Source organism: Callionymus lyra, chromosome 1 (assembly GCF_982586985.1).
Source record: "Callionymus lyra chromosome 1, fCalLyr1.hap1.1, whole genome shotgun sequence".
NCBI classification, from domain to species: domain Eukaryota; kingdom Metazoa; phylum Chordata; class Actinopteri; order Syngnathiformes; family Callionymidae; genus Callionymus; species Callionymus lyra.
Window position 1 is genome coordinate 47,635,950 of NC_141818.1, and position 25,179 is coordinate 47,661,128.

The window sequence follows — 25,179 nt, forward strand, 5'->3', positions numbered from 1 at the left end:
TCCTTCAAGAAACATCTGTGTTTGATGATCTACTGACTCCTTCAAGAAACATCTGTGTTTGATGATCTACTGACTCCTTCAAGAAACATGTGTGTTTGATGATCTACTGACTCCTTCAAGAAACATGTGTGTTTGATGATCTACTGACTCCTTCAAGAAACATCTCTGTGTTTGATGATCTACTGACTCCTTCAAGAAACATCTGTGTTTGATGATCTACTGACTCCTTCAAGAAACATGTGTGTTTGATGATCGACTGACTCCTTCAAGAAACATCTGTGTTTGATGATCTACTGACTCCTTCAAGAAACATCTGTGTTTGATGATCTACTGACTCCTTCAAGAAACATCTGTGTTTGATGATCTACTGACTCCTTCAAGAAACATCTGTGTTTGATGATCTACTGACTCCTTCAAGAAACATCTGTGTTTGATGATCTACTGACTCCTTCAAGAAACATCTGAAGACGTTTTCCTTGATTTTCTGGAACTCCTGTGTTGTTCTCAGTATTATCTTGATCTTTAAAATATATACTTTATTGAATATTGTTTTGATTGTTTAAGCGCTTTGTGACCCTGGTCTGGATAAGCGCTATATAAATAAAAAATACTTACTTACTTAATTAAAGTTGAAAATTGTTTGATTATATATATTTTTTAAATATTTAATTGAAAAATGTAATATTCTCAAAATTAATGCATTTTTTGGATTTGAAATATAAAGTTTTATATTGTAGTTCTAATAATAAATAAACAATATACGTTTTTTTTTTGTATGCTTTTAAATTCCATATTATAACAGAGTCACGTTCTGATTCAAGGATACAAATACATACATTTTGAATTTGGAAAAAATATGTTTTAATTCTAGTAATTAAAATATCAGACTCTGTGTAAAATAATATTCATTTAATTGTACAATATTCAAATGTTTGATTTTAATTATTAAAAAAAAAACAAAAAAACATTAAACCTTTCAATATAGAAATTATGAATTTAAATGTAAAAAAAAAACATTTTAAATGAATATAAACATTTGAAATATTAGATTCAACCTTCAATCTTCTGACGCCACTGATTTACTTCCGTATGAACCCCTGCTGTGACGCTTTCATGAGAACTTCAAGAAAAATAAAAAACTGTTAAAGATCTTCAAACTGTTCCAACAACAGCTCGTTTGGTTGGAATGAAAAGTCAATAATGATAATAATAATAATAATAATAATAATAATAATAATGACACTAATCTTAACACTGTGGAGCAGCTGTTGTTGGGACCAGTTGGAAGACCCTGGACCAGGATCAGAACCGGACTGACCCGGCGTGGAGAAGGCATGGGTTGGAAGGATGAGGAGCACCACGGACCAGAAGAGTGAAGGTGCGACTGTGCCTGTTTCAGATTCAACCCCCGGGAAACTTTCAATTCACCCCCTTTTTTCGTCAGTTGATCAGTGATGGCAACAGTAGATTCCAGAAGAACACGTGAACATGCAGTGAAGATACAGTCATGACCAGATCTTTCCCTGACATGGAAGCAAGCGAGGGAGGAAACACGGATCTGCTGCAGACGACAAGAACCTTCTCGTGCAAAAGTGAAGTTCAGTGAGATGAGTCGTGACAGAGAGAGAAAGAAGAGCTACTTGTGATCTCTGGACCTTATCGCCCCTGAAACTAACATTTGACACAATTATCAGTGGAATTATTACTTAGATCTAGGGCTGCACGGTATTGGAAATAAGTACGATATTCGTGTCGACATGATGGTAGAAAAATATCACTTATAACGCTCAGTCTCGCGGGACTTGCATCGGTTTCCTGCCAAAACTGAGCGACATCAGAGAGGAGCCGCCGGCGCGTCGTGATATCACCAAATCAATAATAAATCCACCGCCTTGTACACGCACACATAACACTTTATAAATGATGCTAACAACTTAGCTCGTTAGCATACGGTGAAGACGGACAGGTTTGTTTGGAAGTTCACGATCTTCTAAGAAAACAACTGAGACGAGATGAAAAGTTCTTACAATATGTTGCTTTAACAAAGGAGGTTGAAAGAGACGAGTGACTGGATCACTAGTGTTTGACTAGATCATAAGTTAGTATTACTTCACTGGATCACCAGTGTTTGACTAGATCATAAGTTAGTATTACTTCACTGGATCACTAGTGTTTGACTAGATCAGAAGTTAGTATTACTTCACTGGATCACTAGTGTTTGACTAGATCATAAGTTAGTATTACTTCACTGGATCACTAGTGTTTGACTAGATCAGAAGTTAGTATTACTTCACTGGATCACTAGTGTTTGACTAGATCATAAGTCAGTATTACTTCACTGGATCACTAGTGTTTGACTAGATCATAAGTTAGTATTACTTCACTGGATCACTAGTGTTTGACTAGATCATAAGTTAGTATTACTTCACTGGATCACTAGTGTTTGACTAGATCATAAGTTAGTATTACTTCACTGGATCACTAGTGTTTGACTAGATCATAAGTTAGTATTACTTCACTGGATCACTAGTGTTTGACTAGATCATAAGTTAGTATTACTTCACTGGATCACTAGTGTTTGACTAGATCATAAGTCAGTATTACTTCACTGGATCACTAGTGTTTGACTAGATCATAAGTCAGTATTACTTCACTGGATCACTAGTGTTTGACTAGATCATAAGTTAGTATTACTTCACTGGATCACTAGTGTTTGACTAGATCATAAGTTAGTATTACTTCACTGGATCACTAGTGTTTGACTAGATCATAAGTCAGTATTACTTCACTGGATCACTAGTGTTTGACTAGATCATAAGTTAGTATTACTTCACTGGATCACTAGTGTTTGACTAGATCATAAGTCAGTATTACTTCACTGGATCACTAGTGTTTGACTAGATCATAAGTCAGTATTACTTCACTGGATCACTAGTGTTTGACTAGATCATAAGTTAGTATTACTTCACTGGATCACTAGTGTTTGACTAGATCATAAGTCAGTATTACTTCACTGGATCACTAGTGTTTGACTAGATCATAAGTCAGTATTACTTCACTGGATCACTAGTGTTTGACTAGATCATAAGTTAGTATTACTTCACTGGATCACTAGTGTTTGACTAGATCATAAGTTAGTATTACTTCACTGGATCACTAGTGTTTGACTAGATCATAAGTTAGTATTACTTCACTGGATCACTAGTGTTTGACTAGATCATAAGTTAGTATTACTTCACTGGATCACTAGTGTTTGACTAGATCATAAGTTAGTATTACTTCACTGGATCACTAGTGTTTGACTAGATCATAAGTTAGTATTACTTCACTGGATCACTAGTGTTTGACTAGATCATAAGTTAGTATTACTTCACTGGATCACTAGTGTTTGACTAGATCATAAGTTAGTATTACTTCACTGGATCACTAGTGTTTGACTAGATCATAAGTTAGTATTACTTCACTGGATCACTAGTGTTTGACTAGATCATAAGTTAGTATTACTTCACTGGATCACTAGTGTTTGACTAGATCATAAGTCAGTATTACTTCACTGGATCACTAGTGTTTAACTAGATCATAAGTTAGTATTACTTCACTGGATCACTAGTGTTTGACTAGATCATAAGTTAGTATTACTTCACTGGATCACTAGTGTTTGACTAGATCATAAGTTAGTATTACTTCACTGGATCACTAGTGTTTGACTAGATCATAAGTCAGTATTACTTCACTGGATCACTAGTGTTTAACTAGATCATAAGTTAGTATTACTTCACTGGATCACTAGTGTTTGACTAGATCATAAGTCAGTATTACTTCACTGGATCACTAGTGTTTGACTAGATCATAAGTCAGTATTACTTCACTGGATCACTAGTGTTTGACTAGATCATAAGTTAGTATTACTTCACTGGATCACTAGTATTTGACTAGATCATAAGTTAGTATTACTTCACTGGATCACTAGTGTTTGACTAGATCATAAGTTAGTATTACTTCACTGGATCACTAGTGTTTGACTAGATCAGAAGTTAGTATTACTTCACTGGATCACTAGTGTTTGACTAGATCAGAAGTTAGTATTACTTCACTGGATCACTAGTGTTTGACTAGATCAGAAGTTAGTATTACTTCACTGGATCACTAGTGTTTGACTAGATCATAACAAATAGTATTGTCCAGTACTTGACTCTGGTGTTGTGATAGTGTAGTAACAAGTATATATGTGTAGTATTGTCCAGTACTTGACTCTGGTGTTGTGATAGTGTAGTAACAAGTATATATGTGTAGTATTGTCCAGTACTTGACTCTGGTGTTGTAGTATTTACAGACCACATGACTCTTGACGAAGTCGTAACTGCTTTCATTTGTTTTTAAACCAAAATATGTCCAAACATCAGCTTTAAAAGCTGCTGGACTCACTGTATCCTCTCGTCCTCAGTCATCATTCTTCCTTTAACTGTGGAGGACGTTATGACTGCTGCCATCTAGAGGTCAATTAATCGAAATTATTTTACCTTATATAAACTTTATTGAAATATAAACCATAAAATAACCATTTTTAAAAAACGTTTATGATTTGAAAGAGAATAATTGAATGAAAAATCGAAAACAGTGCTGCTGAATATCAACGGTATCGTGGGATAAATATGGCGATAAATCACGTATCTTTCGTAAACACTAGAGGTCGCTAACGTGACTCGACTTGAAATCTACTGAGTCTCCAGACGACCTTGAAGTCGAACACGTTCATGCGAGGAAAACCTTCATGAGCTGCAGGAAGACACAAGAGGTCAAAGGTCTAAATTGACTTCAAAACAACAGTTGCACATCTTCGTGAGCGAGTCTCGGCTCAAAAAGGCACTTTTCGGTCTTAAAGTCTCTCCTTCCAAACCATGGTCTCCCAACTTCCGTCTGGTCGGGGGGTTAGTGAGGGACGGTCGGGGAGTTTTTTTATTTTTACGAGCGCGGCGGCGTTTTGTTTTATTTTGAAACCTGACCTGGGACGTTGTTGACATAGCAACCGTCCACTAGCAAGTGGCCGTCCTTGGGGTCGCACAGGGGAGGTAAGTAGGGGGTGTAGGAGGCGCTGGCTCTAACGTAGCGCCAGACACAACCTGTAGGGGGAGCAGGACGAAGAGGATCAAACACAGACCACCAGAGAGACCACCAGAGAGACCAGAACCTTCAACATCTGGATCAGGAATCAACAAGATCATCAAGAGTTAATCCACCGCAGGTCACATGCTCGTCTATTATCGTGTTACTCGTTAGTTCCAGTCAATGTTAACATTTAAAAAACTTTGTTTTGTAAACTTTTAATTGTTGAATTCAATCATTTTTATATTTAAAGGTTGAATTTGTTATTAAGAAATCATTTAAAAAACGTTTTTTTATTTTCTAAATGAATGGAATCCAGTTTATTTTCCTTTATTTCCTGATCGATCAGTCACATGATCGTCTGCACGTCGTGTGATTGGCTGAAAGTTGGATCCAGTAGCTCGGTGCTCTGTTGGTTTTGTCTGGTGACTCTGTTATAGAAACAATTATATATTGAATTTAAAAGAATAAAAACATTAAATGGAGAATATATATATTTTTATTTAATTATTGAAATTAGAAAAGTAATCTCTGTAAAAATAATTATTTCTTTAATAAACAATTTGTAGTTTTTAAATTTCCCACCATTATTCGAATAAATTTGAAAATATTGAAATGTTTTATTGCAAAGTATTTCAAATGACACCAAAATCAACCTTTCAATATAAGAATGATTGAATTTAATCAAATAAATTTAATGAAATGCTTAAAAAAAACTTTATGAAAAAATGTCAAATAATAATAACAATTATTATTAAGAAGCAAATTATTATTCGAATTATAATATATAACTAAAATCATTAATTTAATTAAAAATCAATTCAAAAGAAATCCACTTATAAAAATAGAAAAAATATTGAATTTAATTATAAGTTTTTGAAATATTCAATTTCAATAAGTTAACGACGCTAATATACGACGAGCACACGTTAGAAATAAGATGTTTTGCGGAGATTAAAAGGCTTAAAAAACAACTTTCTGACTCTTGTTATCTTTGACGGAGGAAGAAGAATGAAAGGGTGAAGACATGAGATGATGAAGGTGAAGAAACTACAAGGAGAGTTGTTCTGGAATCTACTTGTTGCCATGGAGACGGGAGAAGGTTAAGCATTTTCTCGGGTTAGCTTCTACGCGGGTCGTTTTTTTTTTCTACACATTTCTAGGGAAAAGAAAAGGGGAAGTTTTACGGCACAGTTTGGAAGAGAAAAATGTTCCGACTTAGTAAACATGCGAGTAAAAATAAAGGGAAGATATTAATAGAAAAGAGTAAGGAATGAAGGGTTAGCATAGCCGCATTAGCATCGAAGAAAGACACAGAACATATGTTTAAACTCATGCGAAGATGCAAATATTTAACGTTTCTCTGCGACAAACGAACGTTAATAACATGAATAATAATATCATTCGTTTAGATCGTGTCTCAAACAAATCATTCTTAACAAAAACTTACTTCATGCGAGACGTTTATCGTTAACGACGAGTCCGACAATTAACTTTAATTAATAATAAATGGAATTATCGAGATTCAAGGACTCACCGTCCTGATGGACACGCATGGCCGACGCCGTGATGTCGGTCGTGACGTTGAAGTACGGCAGCCATAGATCCTGCAACCACAACCAGAAGCTATTCTTAGAAACATTCGTCTCTGCTGGTTTACTCCGGGGACTCCGGTTTCCTCCCAGCGTCCCACAAACATGTAGAGGTTGTAGAGGTGTGTGTTTGTGTGTCGGTTGTGTGTTCTTGGGAAGTGACTCACCTCGGCCTGTTTGTCCAGAAAGACGTTGTAGATGCTGGTGTTGAAGGCAGAGCCGGAGAACATGGAGGTGATCGGATACGTTAGATCCAGAACTTTCTTAAAGATGGAGTTCATGGACTGTAAGAGAGAAATTGTTTGATTAAAGTTGAAAATTGTTTGATTATAGTTGAAAATTGTTAGATTATAGTTGAAAATTGTTTGATTATAGTTGAAAATTGTTTGATTATAGTTGAAAATTGTTTGATTATAGTTGAAAATTGTTTGATTATAGTTGAAAATTGTCTGATTATAGTTGAAAATTGTTTGATTATAGTTGAAAATTGTTTGATTATAGTTGAAAATTGTTTGATTCTAGTTGAAAATTGTCTGATTATAGTTGAAAATTGTTTGATTATAGTTGAAAATTGTTTGATTATAGTTGAAAAATATTTGATTACAGTTGAAAAAACAAGAATAACATAGAACTTGCTAATATATAATTCATCTGCTCGTAAAAAAAAAAAAAACTTTAACAGTAAACGATCATGGTATTAGTTTGATTGACAGCTCTACCTTGGACCACTCTCTGGCTCTCTGTTTGGTCCGGACTGCGCTTCTCTCGTCGGCGTACAAGGCGCCGATGAACGACCCGATGGAAGTCCCGCCCACGATGTCTATAGGTATCCCCGCCTCCTCCATGGCCTTGATGACCCCCACGTGAGAGCAGCCCCTGCACAGTCACTCGGGTTCAGAACCATCGACACACAACTCTGACCACGCTTGATCTGGACCTTTGTGTCGATCTTTTGACACGGTTGAAGGAATATTTCTGGGGTATCGAAGGAAGGACCTGATTGGTTGACACTCACCTGGCTCCGCCTCCTCCCAACACCAGCGCAATGCTGTTCCCGGTCAGGACTCGAGCCAGTCTAGAGAAGTCACTGTGTCGGTCTGCGGTCTTCTCGAACACCTTCTCGTACATCTCCCTCTGCACACACACGAGCATGAGGATCTGGTCCAGGGTGAGCTGGTCCTGATCCTGGTCTCACCAGTTTGGGGGGGCCGCGTCTGGAGAAGACCCTGCGGGGACACTTGAGGTGCAGGTGTCCGGAGCACCAGCTCCTCATGTTGAGCCACTCCACCGTCCGAGAAGGTCCAGGTCCGTCTTCTCGATGCAGCAGAACCAGCTGTTTGAGAGCTCGCACCGCGGTGTTCTCCAGCATCTGCTCCAGCTGCACACAACACACACACTTGGTACACAACACTAGATACACACAAGTCACACACTAGATACACATAAGACACACACATGGTACACAACACTTGATACACACGAGACACACAATTAAATTGATCAAAGAGAAAATCTCTCCCTCTTTGTTTGGAACCCCTACTGTCTCTGAGCCCCTCTCCTCCTCTTGGTCTTCCTTCACTGCTGTATCTCTGGGTGATTTTTCGGCACTAGTGAACTAGATGAAACCCTCCTCTTGCTCAGATGACGTCCTTCCTTGTAGGCTTTTTATCAAAGTATTTAATGTAATTGGCCCCTTGGTTACCAATATGGTGAACCTCTCCCTTTCCACAGGGGTTTTTCCCAATGCATTTAACCATGCCATCGTAGAGCCTCTGCACAAAAAGCCAGGCTTAGACCCAACTGACCTCAGTAATTCAGGCCTACTTGGTACACGCATGATACACAACACTGGATACAAACAAGACACACACTTCGTACACACATCATACACAACACCAGATACACAACTCTTAATACACACTTGATATATTTATATTGTTGAGTTAATATTTGATTATGAAGAGTTTTATTATGTATAGCAGGAGTGTGTGTGTGTGTGTGTGTGTGTGTGTGTGTGTGTGTGTGTGTGTGTGTGTGTGTGTGTGTGTGTGTGTGTGTGTGTGTGTGTGTGTGTGTGTGTGTGTGTGTGTGAAAATGAAACCGTGTCTTACTCTTCTAGCCTCAAACATCTGTGAACAATAATTCAAAACTAACTAGTTTAAAAAGTGGAAGTGAACGTGTCGTCCTGAAGTTCAAGAGTGTGGTGACCTCTGACCTCTCCCAGGGCGGGCTCCTTCTCCCCCAGACCCACGATGAGGATGCAGTCGGCCTGGCGGATGCAGCGCTGCGTCCAGGGAGTCATGGTCTGGTCCGTCTGGTACAGGACGATCCTGTTGATGTCCTCCTGCTGCGCCAGCCAGCCGGACAGACGGTACTCGTGGATGCTGGGGGTCAGAGGTCAGAGGTCAGTCGCCGCCGCCGCCTCCGCAGCCCAATCGAAACGCCACCGAAACCCTCACCTGTCCAGAGCCGACGCCCCGAGTCTCTCCCTGATGATGTCGCTGGTCAGCAGGAGCGTGGGTCCTGTGGAGAGACGACGTGGTTACAGACGAGAGACGACGTGGTTACGGACGCGTCGTACCGATGGCACTGAGGGCGTGACTGAGCTCCAGGTTGAAGGCGTTGATCGGCACGTCGTCGCACACCGGCAGCACGGCCACCGTGGACAGGTTGCTGGCCGGGTTGGTGATGTCCGGGCTGGTCACGCTCGGGAGACTCAAGGCTGAACCTGAGAGGGCGAGAGGCACGACCTTGACCTTGCTGCTTGACCTCGGAACATGATTGAGGTCTTGCTTGAAATGACCATATTTCATGAGCTTCAAGACACACACATGATACACACACGATACACACATGATACACACATGATATTGGTGTTGTGATAGTGTAGTAACAAGTATAAATGTGTAGTATTGTCCAGTACTTGACTCTGGTGTTGTGATAGTGTAGTAACAAGTATAAATGTGTAGTATTGTCCAGTACTTGACTCTGGTGTTGTGATAGTGTAGTAACAAGTATAAATGTGTAGTATTGTCCAGTACTTGACGCTGGTGTTGTGAGAGTGTAGTAACAAGTATAAATGTGTAGTATTGTCCAGTACTTGACTCTGGTGTTGTGATAGTGTAGTAACAAGTATATATGTGTAGTATTGTCCAGTACTTGACTCTGGTGTTGTGATAGTGTAGTAACAAGTATATATGTGTAGTATTGTTCAGTACTTGACTCTGGTGTTGCGATAGTGTAGTAACAAGTATATATGTGTAGTATTGTTCAGTACTTGACTCTGGTGTTGTGATAGTGTAGTAACAAGTATAAATGTGTAGTATTGTCCAGTACTTGACTCTGGTGTTGTGATAGTGTAGTAACAAGTATAAATGTGTAGTATTGTCCAGTACTTGACTCTGGTGTTGTGATAGTGTAGTAACAAGTATAAATGTGTAGTATTGTCCAGTACTTGACTCTGGAGTTGTGATAGTGTAGTAACAAGTATATATGTGTAGTATTGTCCAGTACTTGACTCTGGTGTTGTGATAGTGTAGTAACAAGTATATATGTGTAGTATTGTCCAGTACTTGACTCTGGTGTTGTGATAGTGTAGTAACAAGTATATATGTGTAGTATTGTTCAGTACTTGACTCTGGTGTTGCGATAGTGTAGTAACAAGTATATATGTGTAGTATTGTTCAGTACTTGACTCTGGTGTTGTGATAGTGTAGTAACAAGTATAAATGTGTAGTATTGTCCAGTACTTGACTCTGGTGTTGTGATAGTGTAGTAACAAGTATAAATGTGTAGTATTGTCCAGTACTTGACTCTGGTGTTGTGATAGTGTAGTAACAAGTATAAATGTGTAGTATTGTCCAGTACTTGACTCTGGAGTTGTGATAGTGTAGTAACAAGAATATATGTGTAGTATTGTCCAGTACTTGACTTTGGTGTTCTGATAGTGTAGTAACAAGTATAAATGTGTAGTATTGTCCAGTACTTGACTCTGGTGTTGTGATAGTGTAGTAACAAGTATAAATGTGTAGTATTGTCCAGTACTTGACGCTGGTGTTGTGAGAGTGTAGTAACAAGTATAAATGTGTAGTATTGTCCAGTACTTGACTCTGGTGTTGTGATAGTGTAGTAACAAGTATATATGTGTAGTATTGTCCAGTACTTGACTCTGGTGTTGTGATAGTGTAGTAACAAGTATATATGTGTAGTATTGTTCAGTACTTGACTCTGGTGTTGCGATAGTGTAGTAACAAGTATATATGTGTAGTATTGTTCAGTACTTGACTCTGGTGTTGTGATAGTGTAGTAACAAGTATAAATGTGTAGTATTGTCCAGTACTTGACTCTGGTGTTGTGATAGTGTAGTAACAAGTATAAATGTGTAGTATTGTCCAGTACTTGACTCTGGTGTTGTGATAGTGTAGTAACAAGTATAAATGTGTAGTATTGTCCAGTACTTGACTCTGGAGTTGTGATAGTGTAGTAACAAGAATATATGTGTAGTATTGTCCAGTACTTGACTTTGGTGTTCTGATAGTGTAGTAACAAGTATATATGTGTAGTATTGTCCAGTACTTGACTCTGGTGTTCCGATAGTGTAGTAACAAGTATATGTGTGGTTTCATACATTTGTGTATTCTACCTTAAAATACAAACGAAAATAGGCCTAAAACAACAAAAATATTGAAATTATATTTTTAAAGTCACTTAAAAAGCAACTATATTGTAAAAAGGTTTAAATAATTAAGTTTTCTTGACATATTAAATATTGGTTGTACACATTAGAACATTCTTAGTAAGTGTTTGTGACGTCACACCTGAGAAGGGTCCACGACCCTGCTGGAGGTTACCCAGAATCTTCTGACCCAGCAGATGAATCAACCTCGTGACGACCTGCACACACACACACACACACACACACACACACACACACACACACACACACACACACACACACACACACACACACACACACACACACACACACACACACACACACACACACGCACAAACACACACACAGAGTTACTTCAACGGCTCAGGCCCTCGGCTTCCTAAGGTCGCGACCTGTGGGTATCGTCTCTTGATGTTGTTGAGCGTTCCCTCCGGCAGCTTCACCAGCTCCGTGTCTCTCACGGCGTGAACAGTCGTCGCTCGAGGCTGTTTGGTCAGAGCTTCCACCTGAAGACACCAGAACTCACTGAGTGAATGTGACTTCATTTTCTACATCCGTGAACACACTTCCTCCATATAAGTACTAGGAGAGTGTGTTGATACACATCATGATACAAGGATACGATATATAATGATCTCTGGTGATAGTGTAGTAACAAGTATATATGTGTAGTATTGTCCAGTACTTGACTCTGGTGTTGTGATAGTGTAGTAATAAGTATATATGTGTAGTATTGTCCAGTACTTGACTCTGGTGTTGTAATAGTGTAGTAACAAGTATATATGTGTAGTATTGTCCAGTACTTGACTCTGGTGTTGTGATAGTGTAGTAATAAGTATATATGTGTAGTATTGTCCAGTACTTGACTCTGGTGTTGTGATAGTGTAGTAACAAGTATATATGTGTAGTATTGTCCAGTACTTGACTCTGGTGTTGTGATAGTGTAGTAATAAGTATATATGTGTAGTATTGTCCAGTACTTGACTCTGGTGTTGTAATAGTGTAGTAACAAGTATATATGTGTAGTATTGTCCAGTACTTGACTCTGGTGTTGTGATAGTGTAGTAACAAGTATATATGTGTAGTATTGTCCAGTACTTGATTCTGGTGTTGTGATAGTGTAGTAACAAGTATATATGTGTAGTATTGTCCAGTACTTGACTCTGGTGTTGTGATAGTGTAGTAACAAGGATATATGTGTAGTATTGTCCAGTACTTGACTCTGGTGTTGTGATAGTGTAGTAACAAGTATATATGTGTAGTATTGTCCAGTACTTGACTCTGGTGTTGTGATAGTGTAGTAACAAGTATATATGTGTAGTATTGTCCAGTACTTGACTCTGGTGTTGTGATAGTGTAGTAATAAGTATATATGTGTAGTATTGTCCAGTACTTGACTCTGGTGTTGTGATAGTGTAGTAACAAGTATATATGTGTAGTATTGTCCAGTACTTGACTCTGGTGTTGTGATAGTGTAGTAATAAGTATATATGTGTAGTATTGTCCAGTACTTGACTCTGGTGTTGTGATAGTGTAGTACCAAGTATATATGTGTAGTATTGTCCAGTACTTGGCTCTGGTGTTGTGATAGTGTAGTAACAAGTATATATGTGTAGTATTGTCCAGTACTTGACTCTGGTGTTGTGATAGTGTAGTAACAAGTATATATGTGTAGTATTGTCCAGTACTTGACTCTGGTGTTGTGATAGTGTAGTAACAAGTATATATGTGTAGTATTGTCCAGTACTTGACTCTGGTGTTGTGATAGTGTAGTAATAAGTATATATGTGTAGTATTGTCCAGTACTTGACTCTGGTGTTGTGATAGTGTAGTAACAAGTATATATGTGTAGTATTGTCCAGTACTTGACTCTGGTGTTGTGATAGTGTAGTAATAAGTATATATGTGTAGTATTGTCCAGTACTTGACTCTGGTGTTGTGATAGTGTAGTACCAAGTATATATGTGTAGTATTGTCCAGTACTTGGCTCTGGTGTTGTGATAGTGTAGTAACAAGTATATATGTGTAGTATTGTCCAGTACTTGACTCTGGTGTTGTGATAGTGTAGTAACAAGTATATATGTGTAGTATTGCCCAGTACTTGACTCTGGTTTTGTGATAGTGTAGTTACAAGTATATATGTGTAGTATTTTCCAGTACTGTCATAACATCAGAGTCAAGTAGTCGACAATACTACACATATATCCTTGGTACTAGAGCAACACTATATAGGTCTAGTATTGTCCAGTACTTGTCTGTGTTTTAATGTGTATTCAAAACACCACATGAATCATATATAGATACTTCCCGTAAGTCAATAAAAATAACTGCCTCTTCTTTATCTCAGTCTAGAACAGATTTGCAAAATAATTAAAGTAGTTCCTGATTTATTGACACTATTACAGTAAAATCGTCAGTTTCTATTGTTTCTGTTTCCATTGACCTTATCGAGGGTTTGTTGACGGTCCTTAACTTCCGCTCTTATTGTGAGACGGTCGGGACCAAAATCAGTGTTCATGACTCTGTGTGTCCGTCATAAGTGATCATGAATCACACTTGTTCATTTGACAGTGTACTTGTTGTAATGATCTCCTTGGCAGACTTACAGGCGTCCTCGGTGTCTGCATGGTTCGAACATTCAAAGCCACGAAAACAAATCCGTCTTGGTTTCTTAACATGTCGTAAGAGTTTCTGTTTCACGTGAAACTTGAATTTCAAAACTTCAGTTTCTCAACAACCAGCAGGAACGTTTTCGAGCTTCGGGTCTAGAGTTACAGAAGGTTCCGTTTATCCCGTCAGAACTTTTTATTTCGGTGATCCACTCACCACTCCGATCAGATCTCCTCGCCCGTACTCCCCGACCAGTTCCTTCTTCCCGTTCGCCTTCCTGATCACGGAGCGCAGGCGACCGTTCAGGACGATGTAGGTGCAGTCGGACTTGTCGTCCTGTCTGAGTGGAGAACAACAAATATATATATATATATATATATATATAATATGACTTATGGAGGCATTTCAGTGTCATCGGAATATTGAAAAGTTGAATTGAAACCTTTTACTTTTAAATATGTTTTATTTTCTTATTGAAATGTTGGCCATTTTTTAAGCATTTATTCAATTTTTTATTATTATTATTTAAAATTATTTCTATATTGAAAGCTTGAATATGTTTTGTTGATCAGTCATTAAATAATTTGTATAATTTAATATTGAATATTCTTTTAAATAATTGAATTACAAAAATCTGAATATTTTTCTAAATTAAAAGGTTTTTTTTACCCATAGAGTTTTTTTTTCTTCTCATTGCAATAATAAAAAAAAACATTTTCTAAATTCAATATTTTTTCATTCATAGTCTTTTTGATTGCAGACAATAGCAACAGAGCACCGAGCTACTGCTTCAACATCGTGAGTCGTATGATTGGCTGAGAGTTCGATCGAGTATCTCTGTGCTCTGTTGGTTTTGTCTGGTGACAAATATTACTACAACATGTATATATTGAGAAAAGACACACAGCAGGTTTAAAAGGTGATGTGTGTGTATCTGTGCATGCATCCCTGTGTGCGTCTGTACTTGTCTTAGTGTGCGTCTGTGCATACATCGGTGTGTGTGTCTTAGTGTGCGTCTGTTCATGCATCTGTGTGTGTGTCTTAGTGTGCGTCTGTTCATGCATCTGTGTGTGTGTCTTAGTGTGCGTCTGTTCATGCATCTGTGTGTGTGTCTTAGTGTGCGTCTGTTCATGCATCTGTGTGTGTGTCTTAGTGTGCGTCTGTTCATGCATCTGTGTGTGTGTCTTAGTGTGCGTCTGTTCATGCATCTGTGTGTGTGTCTTAGTGTGAGTCTGTGCATGCATCTGTGTGTGTGTCTTAGTGTGCGTCTGTGCATGCATCTGTGTGTGTGTCTTAGTGTGCGTCTGTGCATGCATCTGTGTGTGTGTCTTAGTGTGCGTCTGTGCATGCATCTGCTTGTGTGTCTTAGTGTGCGTCTGTTCATGCATCTGTGTGTGTGTCTTAGTGTGCGTCTGTTCATGCATCTGCGTGTGTGTCTTAGTGTGCGTCTGTGCATGCATCTGTGTGTGTGTCTTAGTGTGCGTCTGTGCATGCATCTGTGTGTGTGTCTTATTGTGCGTCTGTGCATGCATCTGTGTGTGTCTGTTCATGCATCTGTGTGTGTGTCTTAGTGTGCGTCTGTTCATGCATCTGTGTGTGTGTCTTAGTGTGCGTCTGTTCATGCATCTGTGTGTGTGTCTGAGTGTGCGTCTGTTCATGCATCTGTGTGTGTGTCTGAGTGTGCGTCTGTTCATGCATCTGTGTGTGTGTCTTAGTGTGCGTCTGTGCATGCATCTGTGTGTGTGTGTCTTAGTGTGCGTCTGTGCATGCATCTGTGTGTGTGTCTTAGTATTTTTGGTTCAATATAGTAATGATGGTATAATAGAGTCACCAGACATTACCAACAGAGCACCGAGCTACTGGATCGAACTCTCAGCCAATCATGCGACGCACAGATGATCACATGATGATGTAGAAGAGCAAAAAAGACTATGAATGAGCAAAAAATGATATTGGATTTATTGGAATTAGAATGTTAAACTATATGAGTAAAAAAATAATATAAACAACATCTGAATAAAAGAAAGATTAAAAATGTAAAAGGTTCATTCTTCCACACGCACCTGTACAGGGACCGACCCGCCTCCACCGCCATCCAGTCGATGGCGAAGTCCATCTGCCTGACGAAGGCCGACATCCTGACGGCGACGGTGTGAGCGGCGCTGAGGACGACGCTGGGTTGTTCCCTCATGATCCTGCCATCAAAACCACCGTGAGACTCCGGTCCAGACTCGCCGCCGCGGCTCACACACTCACTCGTAGAAGTCGGACTTGGAGATCTTCAGGTAGGTGCAGTCGCGCACGGCCTTGACGGTGAAGATGAGGGGTTCGCCCGTGAGCACGGCCAGCTGACCCACCATCTCGCCCGGGTGGGTGACGAACAGGCAGACCGCCTCCTGCTTGTTGATCATGCGCTGGTACACGTGCAGGCAGCCGGAGAGCACGAAGTGCAGACTCACGTCCTGGAGACACGAGGGGATGAAGAAACATGTGGATCCGGATGGTTCTGGAGCACCTGGTCTCACCTGGTCTCCTTGACGCGCCAGAACCGCTCCGGCTTTAGCGTGATGCAGCGTCACTCGTCCGTTCAGCAGTGAAGGATCCTGGGAGAAGTGTCAGACGAGTGAGGAAATATCAATATTATTTATATATTATTCATATATTATTCCTATATCATTCATATAACATATATATATTATTCATATATTATTAATATATTATTCATATACTATTCATATATTATAATATATAATTTATGTGTTCATATATTATTCATATATGATAATATATTATTCCTATATCATTCATGTATTATTTATATATTATTCATATATTATTTATATATTATTCATATATTAATTATATATTATTCATATATTTTAATTTATTATTCATATATTATAATTTATTATTCATGTATTATTTATATACTATTCATATATTATAATATATTATTCATATGTTATTCATCAATTATTTTTATATTATTCATATATTATTTTTTATTATTCATATATTATTTATATATTATTAATTTATTAATATAATTCATATTGCAATATTTTTTCCCCCACTATTATACTGTATTTTTTTTTTTTTTTTTTTTAATCTATATTTATTTTCAAATAATATTTTATTTATACATAATCATTTTGTTTTTTATGGTTTTTATTTCAGAATAAATGGTGTCAGTATAGTACCTATTTCAATAGAGTGTGTTTTTTCTTTGTTTGTTCATTTTTGTGTTGCATTTAAACTTCCGGTCGCAGACATAAAGTCCTCCACAGCCAAAAGATGAATGAAATCCTGTGAGATCCCAGCGATGACTTGGGACGAGAGGATACAATGGACTCCAGCAGGTTTTAAAGAGGATGTATGTGTGTGTGTGTGCATGTGTGCATCTCTGTGTGTCTTAGTGTGCGTTGCATGTATCCTTGTGTGCGTCTATGTGTGTCTTAGTGTGTGTCTTACTGTGCGTCTGTTTGTGCATCCATGTGCGTCTTAGTGTGACTCTGTGCATGCAGCCATTTGTGCGTCTGTGTACGTGTCTGTGTGTGTCCATGTGTGTGTCCATGTGTGTGTCCATGTGTGTGTCCTTGTGTGTGTCCATGTGTGTGTCCATGTGTGTGTCCTTGTGTGCGTCCATGTGTGTGTCCATGTGTGTGTCCATGTGTGTGTCTATGTGTATGTCCTCGTGTGCGTCCATGTGTGTGTCCATGTGTGTGTCCATGTGTGTGTCCATGTGTGTGTCCATGTGTGTGTCCTCGTGTGCGTCCATGTGTGTGTCCATGTGTGTGTCCATGTGTGTGTCCATGTGTGTGTCCATGTGTGTGTCCTCGTGTGTGTCCATGTGTGTGTCCTCGTGTGTGTCCATGTGTGTGTCCATGTGTGTGTCCATGTGTGTGTCCATGTGTGTGTCCTCGTGTGTGTCCATGTGTGTGTCCTTGTGTGTGTCCTCGTGTGTGTCCATGTGTGTGTCCTCGTGTGTGTCCATGTGTGTCCATCTGTGTGTCCATGTGTGTGTCCATGTGTGTGTCCTCGTGTGTGTCCATGTGTGTGTCCTCGTGTGTGTCCATGTGTGTGTCCTCGTGTGTGTCCATGTGTGTGTCCATGTGTGTGTCCTCGTGTGTGTCCATGTGTGTGTCCTCGTGTGTGTCCTCGTGTGTGTCCTCGTGTGTGTCCTCGTGTGCGTCCATGTGTGCGTCCTCGTGTGTGTCCTCGTGTGTGTCCATGTGTGTGTCTTCGTGTGTGTCCTCGTGTGTGTCCTCGTGTGTGTCCTCGTGTGTGTCCTCGTGTGTGTCCTCGTGTGCGTCCATGTGTGTGTCCTCGTGTGTGTCCATGTGTGTGTCCTCGTGTGTGTCCTCGTGTGTGTCCTCGTGTGTGTCCTCGTGTGTGTCCTCGTGTGTGTCCTCGTGTGCGTCCATGTGTGTGTCCTCGTGTGTGTCCATGTGTGTGTCCTCGTGTGTGTCCTCGTGTGTGTCCTCGTGTGTGTCCTCGTGTGTGTCCTCGTGTGTGTCCTCGTGTGCGTCCATGTGTGTGTCCTCGTGTGTGTCCTCGTGTGTGTCCTCGTGTGTGTCCTCGTGTGCGTCCATGTGTGTGTCCTCGTGTGTGTCCTCGTGTGTGTCCATGTGTGTGTCCTCGTGTGTGTCCTCGTGTGTGTCCTCGTGTGTGTCCTCGTGTGTGTCCTCGTGTGTGTCCTCGTGTGTGTCCTCGTGTGTGTCCTCGTGTGTGTCCTCGTGTGTGTCCTCGTGTGTGTCCTCGTGTGCGTCCTCGTGTGCGTCCACATGTACCTCGATCCTCATGAGCTTGAGGATCTCCTTCTGAGCCTCCTCGAACAGCGACGCGTTGTATCGACTGGTCACAGGTGTGAAGATGTTGTCGACTCCAGGCTCTCGCTCCGGATACAAGTAGATCCCTGAGGGGACGTCGTCCACCATCACCTTCCTCTCGCGCTGGTCCTGAGACACCGACTGACGAGACAGACGTCAGTGTCGCTACTGTAGCCACTAACGCCGCGAACGTCCGAGCGAGGGTTCAAAACACGTCGTAATGACAGCACTGACCCGAGTGAAGGAGGGAGGAGTGTTGCCGTCCTCGGCTGACACTGAGATACGACCTCGTTCGTACGCCATATCGAAGTCTGTTCTGAGGCTCTTCTGGATTCCTGACACAAAATATACGTTTTAACAAGAGATTTAACTAATATTAAACAATTTTCAACTATAATCAAACAATTTTCAACTATAATCAAACAATTTTCAACTATAATCAAACAATTTTCAACTATAATCAAACAATTTTCAACTATAATCAAACAATTTTCAACTATAATCAAACAATTTTCAACTATAATCAACAATTTTCAACTATAATCAAACAATTTTCAACTATAATCAAACAATTTTCAACTATAATCAAACAATTTTAAACTATAATCAACAATTTTCAACTATAATCAAACAATTTTCAACTATAATCCAACAATTTTCAACTATAATCAAACCATTTTCAACTATAATCCAACAATTTTCAACTATAATTAAACAATTTTCAACTATAATCAAACATTTTCAACTATAATCAAACAATTTTCAACTGTAATTGAACAATTTTCAACTGTAATCAAACAATTTTCAACTATAATCAAACAATTTTCAACTATAATCAAACAATTTTCAACTGTAATCAAACAATTTTCAACTATAATCAAACAATTTTCAACTGTAATCAAACAATTTTCAACTATAATCAAACAATTTTCAACTATAATCAAACAGTTTTCAACTATAATCAAACAATTTTCAACTATAATCAAACAGTTTTCAACTATAATCAAACAATTTTTACCTGCAATATCCACAGGCATGGAGATGGTTCTGCTCAGAGTCGGTCCTGAAGCTCCCTCCTTGCCTTGTTCTGCTTCTGTTAACACGACAGCGACCAATGAAAGCTGATCCTGGACCTGCAGGTTCTTCTCACCTCTCACTGCAGCTTCTCTCTGCTCCTCAGTCACCGTCAAGCTGCCGAAGCGCTTCCCGTGTCGGACCGGACTGGTCCGGGTGGGATGAGGAGACGGAGGCGGCAGTCGTGACGGTTGCATCTCCTGCAGGTGAGTGTTGATCAGGCGAGTGTTGATCAGGCGAGTGTTGATCAGGCGAGTGTTGATCAGGCGAGTGTTGATCAGGCGAGTGTTGATCAGGCGAGTGTTGATCAGGTGAGTGTTGATCAGGTGAGTGTTGTTCAGGTGAGTGATGTTCAGGCGAGTGTCGTTCAGGCGAGTGTCGATCAGGCGAGTGTCGATCAGGCGAGTGTCGATCAGGCGAGTGTCGATCAGGCGAGTGTCGATCAGGCGAGTGTCGATCAGGCGAGTGTCGATCAGGCGAGTGTCGATCAGGCGAGTGTCGTTCAGGCGAGTGTCGATCAGGCGAGTGTCGATCAGGCGAGTGTCGATCAGGCGAGTGTCGTTCAGGCGAGTGACGTTCAGGCGAGTGTCGATCAGGCGAGTGTCGTTCAGGCGAGTGATGTTCAGGCGAGTGTTGTTCAGGCGAGTGTTGATCAGGTGAGTGTTGTTCAGGCGAGTGTTGATCAGGCGAGTGTTGATCAGGCGAGTGTCGTTCAGGCGAGTGTCGATCAGGCGAGTGTCGTTCAGGCGAGTGTCGATCAGGCGAGTGTCGATCAGGCGAGTGTCGATCAGGCGAGTGTCGATCAGGCGAGTGTCGATCAGGCGAGTGTCGATCAGGCGAGTGTCGTTCAGGCGAGTGTCGTTCAGGCGAGTGTCGTTCAGGCGAGTGTCGATCAGGCGAGTGTCGTTCAGGCGAGTGTCGATCAGGCGAGTGTCGATCAGGCGAGTGTCGATCAGGCGAGTGTCGATCAGGCGAGTGTCGATCAGGCGAGTGTCGTTCAGGCGAGTGTCGTTCAGGCGAGTGTCGATCAGGCGAGTGTCGATCAGGCGAGTGTCGATCAGGCGAGTGTCGATCAGGCGAGTGTCGATCAGGCGAGTGTCGATCAGGCGAGTGTCGATCAGGCGAGTGTCGTTCAGGCGAGTGTCGATCAGGCGAGTGTCGATCAGGCGAGTGTCGATCAGGCGAGTGTCGATCAGGCGAGTGTCGATCAGGCGAGTGTCGATCAGGCGAGTGTCGTTCAGGCGAGTGTCGTTCAGGCGAGTGTCGTTCAGGCGAGTGTCGATCAGGCGAGTGTCGTTCAGGCGAGTGTCGATCAGGCGAGTGTCGTTCAGGCGAGTGTCGATCAGGCGAGTGTCGTTCAGGCGAGTGTCGATCAGGCGAGTGTCGATCAGGCGAGTGTCGATCAGGCGAGTGTCGATCAGGCGAGTGTCGATCAGGCGAGTGTCGTTCAGGCGAGTGTCGTTCAGGCGAGTGTCGTTCAGGCGAGTGTCGATCAGGCGAGTGTCGTTCAGGCGAGTGTCGTTCAGGCGAGTGTCGTTCAGGCGAGTGTCGATCAGGCGAGTGTCGTTCAGGCGAGTGTCGATCAGGCGAGTGTCGATCAGGCGAGTGTCGATCAGGCGAGTGTCGATCAGGCGAGTGTCGATCAGGCGAGTGTCGTTCAGGCGAGTGTCGTTCAGGCGAGTGTCGATCAGGCGAGTGTCGATCAGGCGAGTGTCGATCAGGCGAGTGTCGATCAGGCGAGTGTCGATCAGGCGAGTGTCGATCAGGCGAGTGTCGTTCAGGCGAGTGTCGATCAGGCGAGTGTCGATCAGGCGAGTGTCGATCAGGCGAGTGTCGATCAGGCGAGTGTCGTTCAGGCGAGTGTCGTTCAGGCGAGTGTCGATCAGGCGAGTGTCGATCAGGCGAGTGTCGATCAGGCGAGTGTCGATCAGGCGAGTGTCGATCAGGCGAGTGTCGATCAGGCGAGTGTCGTTCAGGCGAGTGTCGATCAGGCGAGTGTCGATCAGGCGAGTGTCGTTCAGGCGAGTGTCGTTCAGGCGAGTGTCGATCAGGCGAGTGTCGATCAGGCGAGTGTCGATCAGGCGAGTGTCGTTCAGGCGAGTGTCGTTCAGGCGAGTGTCGTTCAGGCGAGTGTCGATCAGGCGAGTGTCGATCAGGCGAGTGTCGTTCAGGCGAGTGTCGTTCAGGCGAGTGTCGATCAGGCGAGTGTCGTTCAGGCGAGTGTCGATCAGGCGAGTGTCGATCAGGCGAGTGTCGTTCAGGCGAGTGTCGTTCAGGCGAGTGTCGATCAGGCGAGTGTCGTTCAGGCGAGTGTCGATCAGGCGAGTGTCGATCAGGCGAGTGTCGTTCAGGCGAGTGTCGTTCAGGCGAGTGTCGATCAGGCGAGTGTCGTTCAGGCGAGTGTCGATCAGGCGAGTGTCGATCAGGCGAGTGTCGATCAGGCGAGTGTCGATCAGGCGAGTGTCGATCAGGCGAGTGTCGATCAGGCGAGTGTCGATCAGGCGAGTGTCGATCAGGCGAGTGTCGATCAGGCGAGTGTCGATCAGGCGAGTGTCGATCAGGCGAGTGTCGTTCAGGCGAGTGTCGATCAGGCGAGTGTCGATCAGGCGAGTGTCGATCAGGCGAGTGTCGATCAGGCGAGTGTCGATCAGGCGAGTGTCGTTCAGGTGGTGTGAGTGACGGTTCTTACGTGGCTGAAGAGCTCGTTGGTCAGACCCAGGTAGTTGTGCAGAGCCAGGACCGTGACCCGCTGCAGGCGAACCATGATGATCTGGTCACAGGGTTAGAGTCACGTTGTGATGTCACTTCCCTCGAGGAGGAGAATCTCACCTGCACGACTCGGACCAGACTCTCCGGGTACTTCTCGAATATGGCCAGAAACGCCTCGACAGGTAAACGCACGACGGTGGAAACTTCTGCAGCTCGAGCTGATACAGTTCTGTAAGGTTTCTGATGACCCTGAACACAAGTGTTTGTTATAGTGGACAATTGTTGATTATAGTTGAAAATTGTTTGAGTTGAAAATTGTTTGATTATAGTTGAAAATTGTTAGATTATAGTTGAAAATTGTTTGATTATAGTTGAAAATTGTTTGATTATAGTTGAAAATTGTTAGATTATAGTTGAAAATTGTTAGATTATAGTTGAAAATTGTTGGATTATAGTTGAAAATTGTTGATTATAGTTGAAAATTGTTTTAATTATAGTTGAAAATTGTTGATTATAATTGAAAATTGTTTGATTATAGTTGAAAATTGTTAGATTATAGTTGAAAATTGTTAGATTATAGTTGAAAATTGTTGGATTATAGTTGAAAATTGTTGATTATAGTTGAAAATTGTTTTAATTATAGTTGAAAATTGTTGATTATAATTGAAAATTGTTAGATTATAGTTGAAAATTGTTAGATTATAGTTGAAAATTGTTGGATTATAGTTGAAAATTGTTGATTATAGTTGAAAATTGTTTTAATTATAGTTGAAAATTGTTGATTATAATTGAAAATTGTTTGATTATAGTTGAAAATTGTTAGATTATAGTTGAAAATTGTTAGATTATAGTTGAAAATTGTTGGATTATAGTTGAAAATTGTTGATTATAGTTGAAAATTGTTTTAATTATAGTTGAAAATTGTTGATTATAATTGAAAATTGTTTGATTATAGTTGAAAATTGTTTGATTATAGTTGAAAACTGTTAGATTATAGTTGAAAACTGTTTGATTATAGTTGAAAATTGTTTTAATTATAGTTGAAAATTGTTGATTATAGTTGAAAACTGTTTGATTATAGTTGAAAATTGTTTGATTATAGTTGAAAATTGTTTGATTACAGTTGAAAATTGTTTGATTATAGTTGAAAATTGTTTGATTATAGTTGAAAATTGTTGGATTATAGTTGAAAATTGTTTGATTATAGTTGAAAACTGTTTGATTACAGTTGAAAATTGTTTGATTACAGTTGAAAATTGTTTGATTATAGTTGAAAATTGTTTGATTATAGTTGAAAATTGTTGGATTATAGTTGAAAATTGTTAGATTACAGTTGAAAATTGTTAGATTATAGTTGAAATTTGTTTGATTATAGTTGAAAATTGTTGATTATAGTTGAAAATTGTTTGATTATAGTTGAAAATTGTTTGATTATAGTTGAAAATGTTTTATTACAGTTGAAAATGGTTTTATGATAGTTAAATCAACTCACTGTGATGACGTCCAGGATGCTCAGAAGGCTGTGGACACTGTCTCCAGGGAAAACCTCCTTCACGACACTTTCCTTTCCATCCTGACACAACAGAACATGTCGTTAAATAATACACTTTAAATAAAACACATTCAAAGTATCCTGATCCTGTCTCTCTGCACACTTTACATGTTTTAGTTGAAAATATCTTATGAATCGTATCATCAGCTGCATGTATCAAACGTTAGTCACCGGTCCAGTAAGGCAGAGTTCCAGTTTTCCATCCTGCACCACGTAGATGCTGCTGTCGGGCTGACCCGGTCTGAACACATGCTCTCCTTGTTGGAACTGCAGGAACACCATGTGTTTGCACAGCTCCAGGAACAGAGGCTTCTCGAAGTGACCCAGAACACTGTTGGGTCAAAGATGTTTAGAACCTGTGACAGTTTTAAAACATCACAGTCTTGAGAATTGTCTGATTACAGTTGAAAACTGACGTAAAAACTCGTCATCAATCAAGTGTTCTTTGATCAACGTCTCTATGAACCCACCGGACGTTCTTCAGCATGTAGAGCACCTCGGATGGAAGGTGAGAGTTGGCGACGTCGAACTCGGTGAGATCCGCCTCCAGCACCGAGGGCGGAGGCTCCTTCGCCTCCAGGACCGGAACCTCCTTGTTAAAGCGCAGAAACCTTTTCGAGGAGAAAGATCATCAGAGACGAGGAATTCTCTTCCATTCTCGAGGGCTTTTTAAATATCTTTCTTTACTTTTTGGCAATATTGAGCATCTTCTGCTTCTTCTTCAGGCGCGATCGCGACGCTGCAGTCGAGGTTCCGACCAGAGACGAGGTAGACTGTGAGACCTGCAGGAAACACATGTTTTTAGCTCTTTATTCTCCAGTTATTACCTGATAAATTCACTCTCACTGATGGTGACGACATCATCTGTTAATCACTGACCTTTCGCATAATCTTGCGGCCATAAAACATGACTTTGTCCCTCTTGCGAAAGCGATACTTTGGCGCCTCCTGAGCCTCCATGTCTGGAAACATCACGGATGAACGTCAGCGTCAATCATTGCTCATGGAAGTTGATCATTAAGATGTTGATTTAAT

General features: G+C 40.8%; 1 protein-coding gene across 5 annotated transcripts in view; it reads right to left on the reverse strand.

Moving 5' to 3' along the window:
* pnpla6 (patatin-like phospholipase domain containing 6) overlaps window positions 1-25,179 on the reverse strand; it is a 47,773-nt gene that overhangs the window by 9,174 nt on the left and 13,420 nt on the right. For 2 of the 5 annotated variants that reach the window (XM_087810840.1, XM_087810857.1), the window contains 25 exons: window positions 25,024-25,106; window positions 24,832-24,926; window positions 24,615-24,755; window positions 24,316-24,475; window positions 24,085-24,165; window positions 22,713-22,841; window positions 22,573-22,653; window positions 19,828-20,083; window positions 19,044-19,144; window positions 18,771-18,950; window positions 16,506-16,583; window positions 16,237-16,442; window positions 16,044-16,175; window positions 14,197-14,320; window positions 11,763-11,876; window positions 11,513-11,588; window positions 9,277-9,423; window positions 9,155-9,218; window positions 8,911-9,079; window positions 7,891-8,073; window positions 7,711-7,829; window positions 7,415-7,571; window positions 6,863-6,979; window positions 6,641-6,710; window positions 5,004-5,120 (listed from right to left, as the gene is read on the reverse strand). In XM_087810840.1, coding sequence (XP_087666966.1) covers window positions 5,004-5,120; window positions 6,641-6,710; window positions 6,863-6,979; window positions 7,415-7,571; window positions 7,711-7,829; window positions 7,891-8,073; window positions 8,911-9,079; window positions 9,155-9,218; window positions 9,277-9,423; window positions 11,513-11,588; window positions 11,763-11,876; window positions 14,197-14,320; window positions 16,044-16,175; window positions 16,237-16,442; window positions 16,506-16,583; window positions 18,771-18,950; window positions 19,044-19,144; window positions 19,828-20,083; window positions 22,573-22,653; window positions 22,713-22,841; window positions 24,085-24,165; window positions 24,316-24,475; window positions 24,615-24,755; window positions 24,832-24,926; window positions 25,024-25,106 — 3,180 coding nt within the window. The remainder of the gene's footprint in view (window positions 1-5,003; window positions 5,121-6,640; window positions 6,711-6,862; window positions 6,980-7,414; window positions 7,572-7,710; window positions 7,830-7,890; window positions 8,074-8,910; window positions 9,080-9,154; window positions 9,219-9,276; window positions 9,424-11,512; window positions 11,589-11,762; window positions 11,877-14,196; window positions 14,321-16,043; window positions 16,176-16,236; window positions 16,443-16,505; window positions 16,584-18,770; window positions 18,951-19,043; window positions 19,145-19,827; window positions 20,084-22,572; window positions 22,654-22,712; window positions 22,842-24,084; window positions 24,166-24,315; window positions 24,476-24,614; window positions 24,756-24,831; window positions 24,927-25,023; window positions 25,107-25,179) is intronic. The other 3 variants (XM_087810823.1, XM_087810832.1, XM_087810848.1) reach the window with 2 other exon arrangements.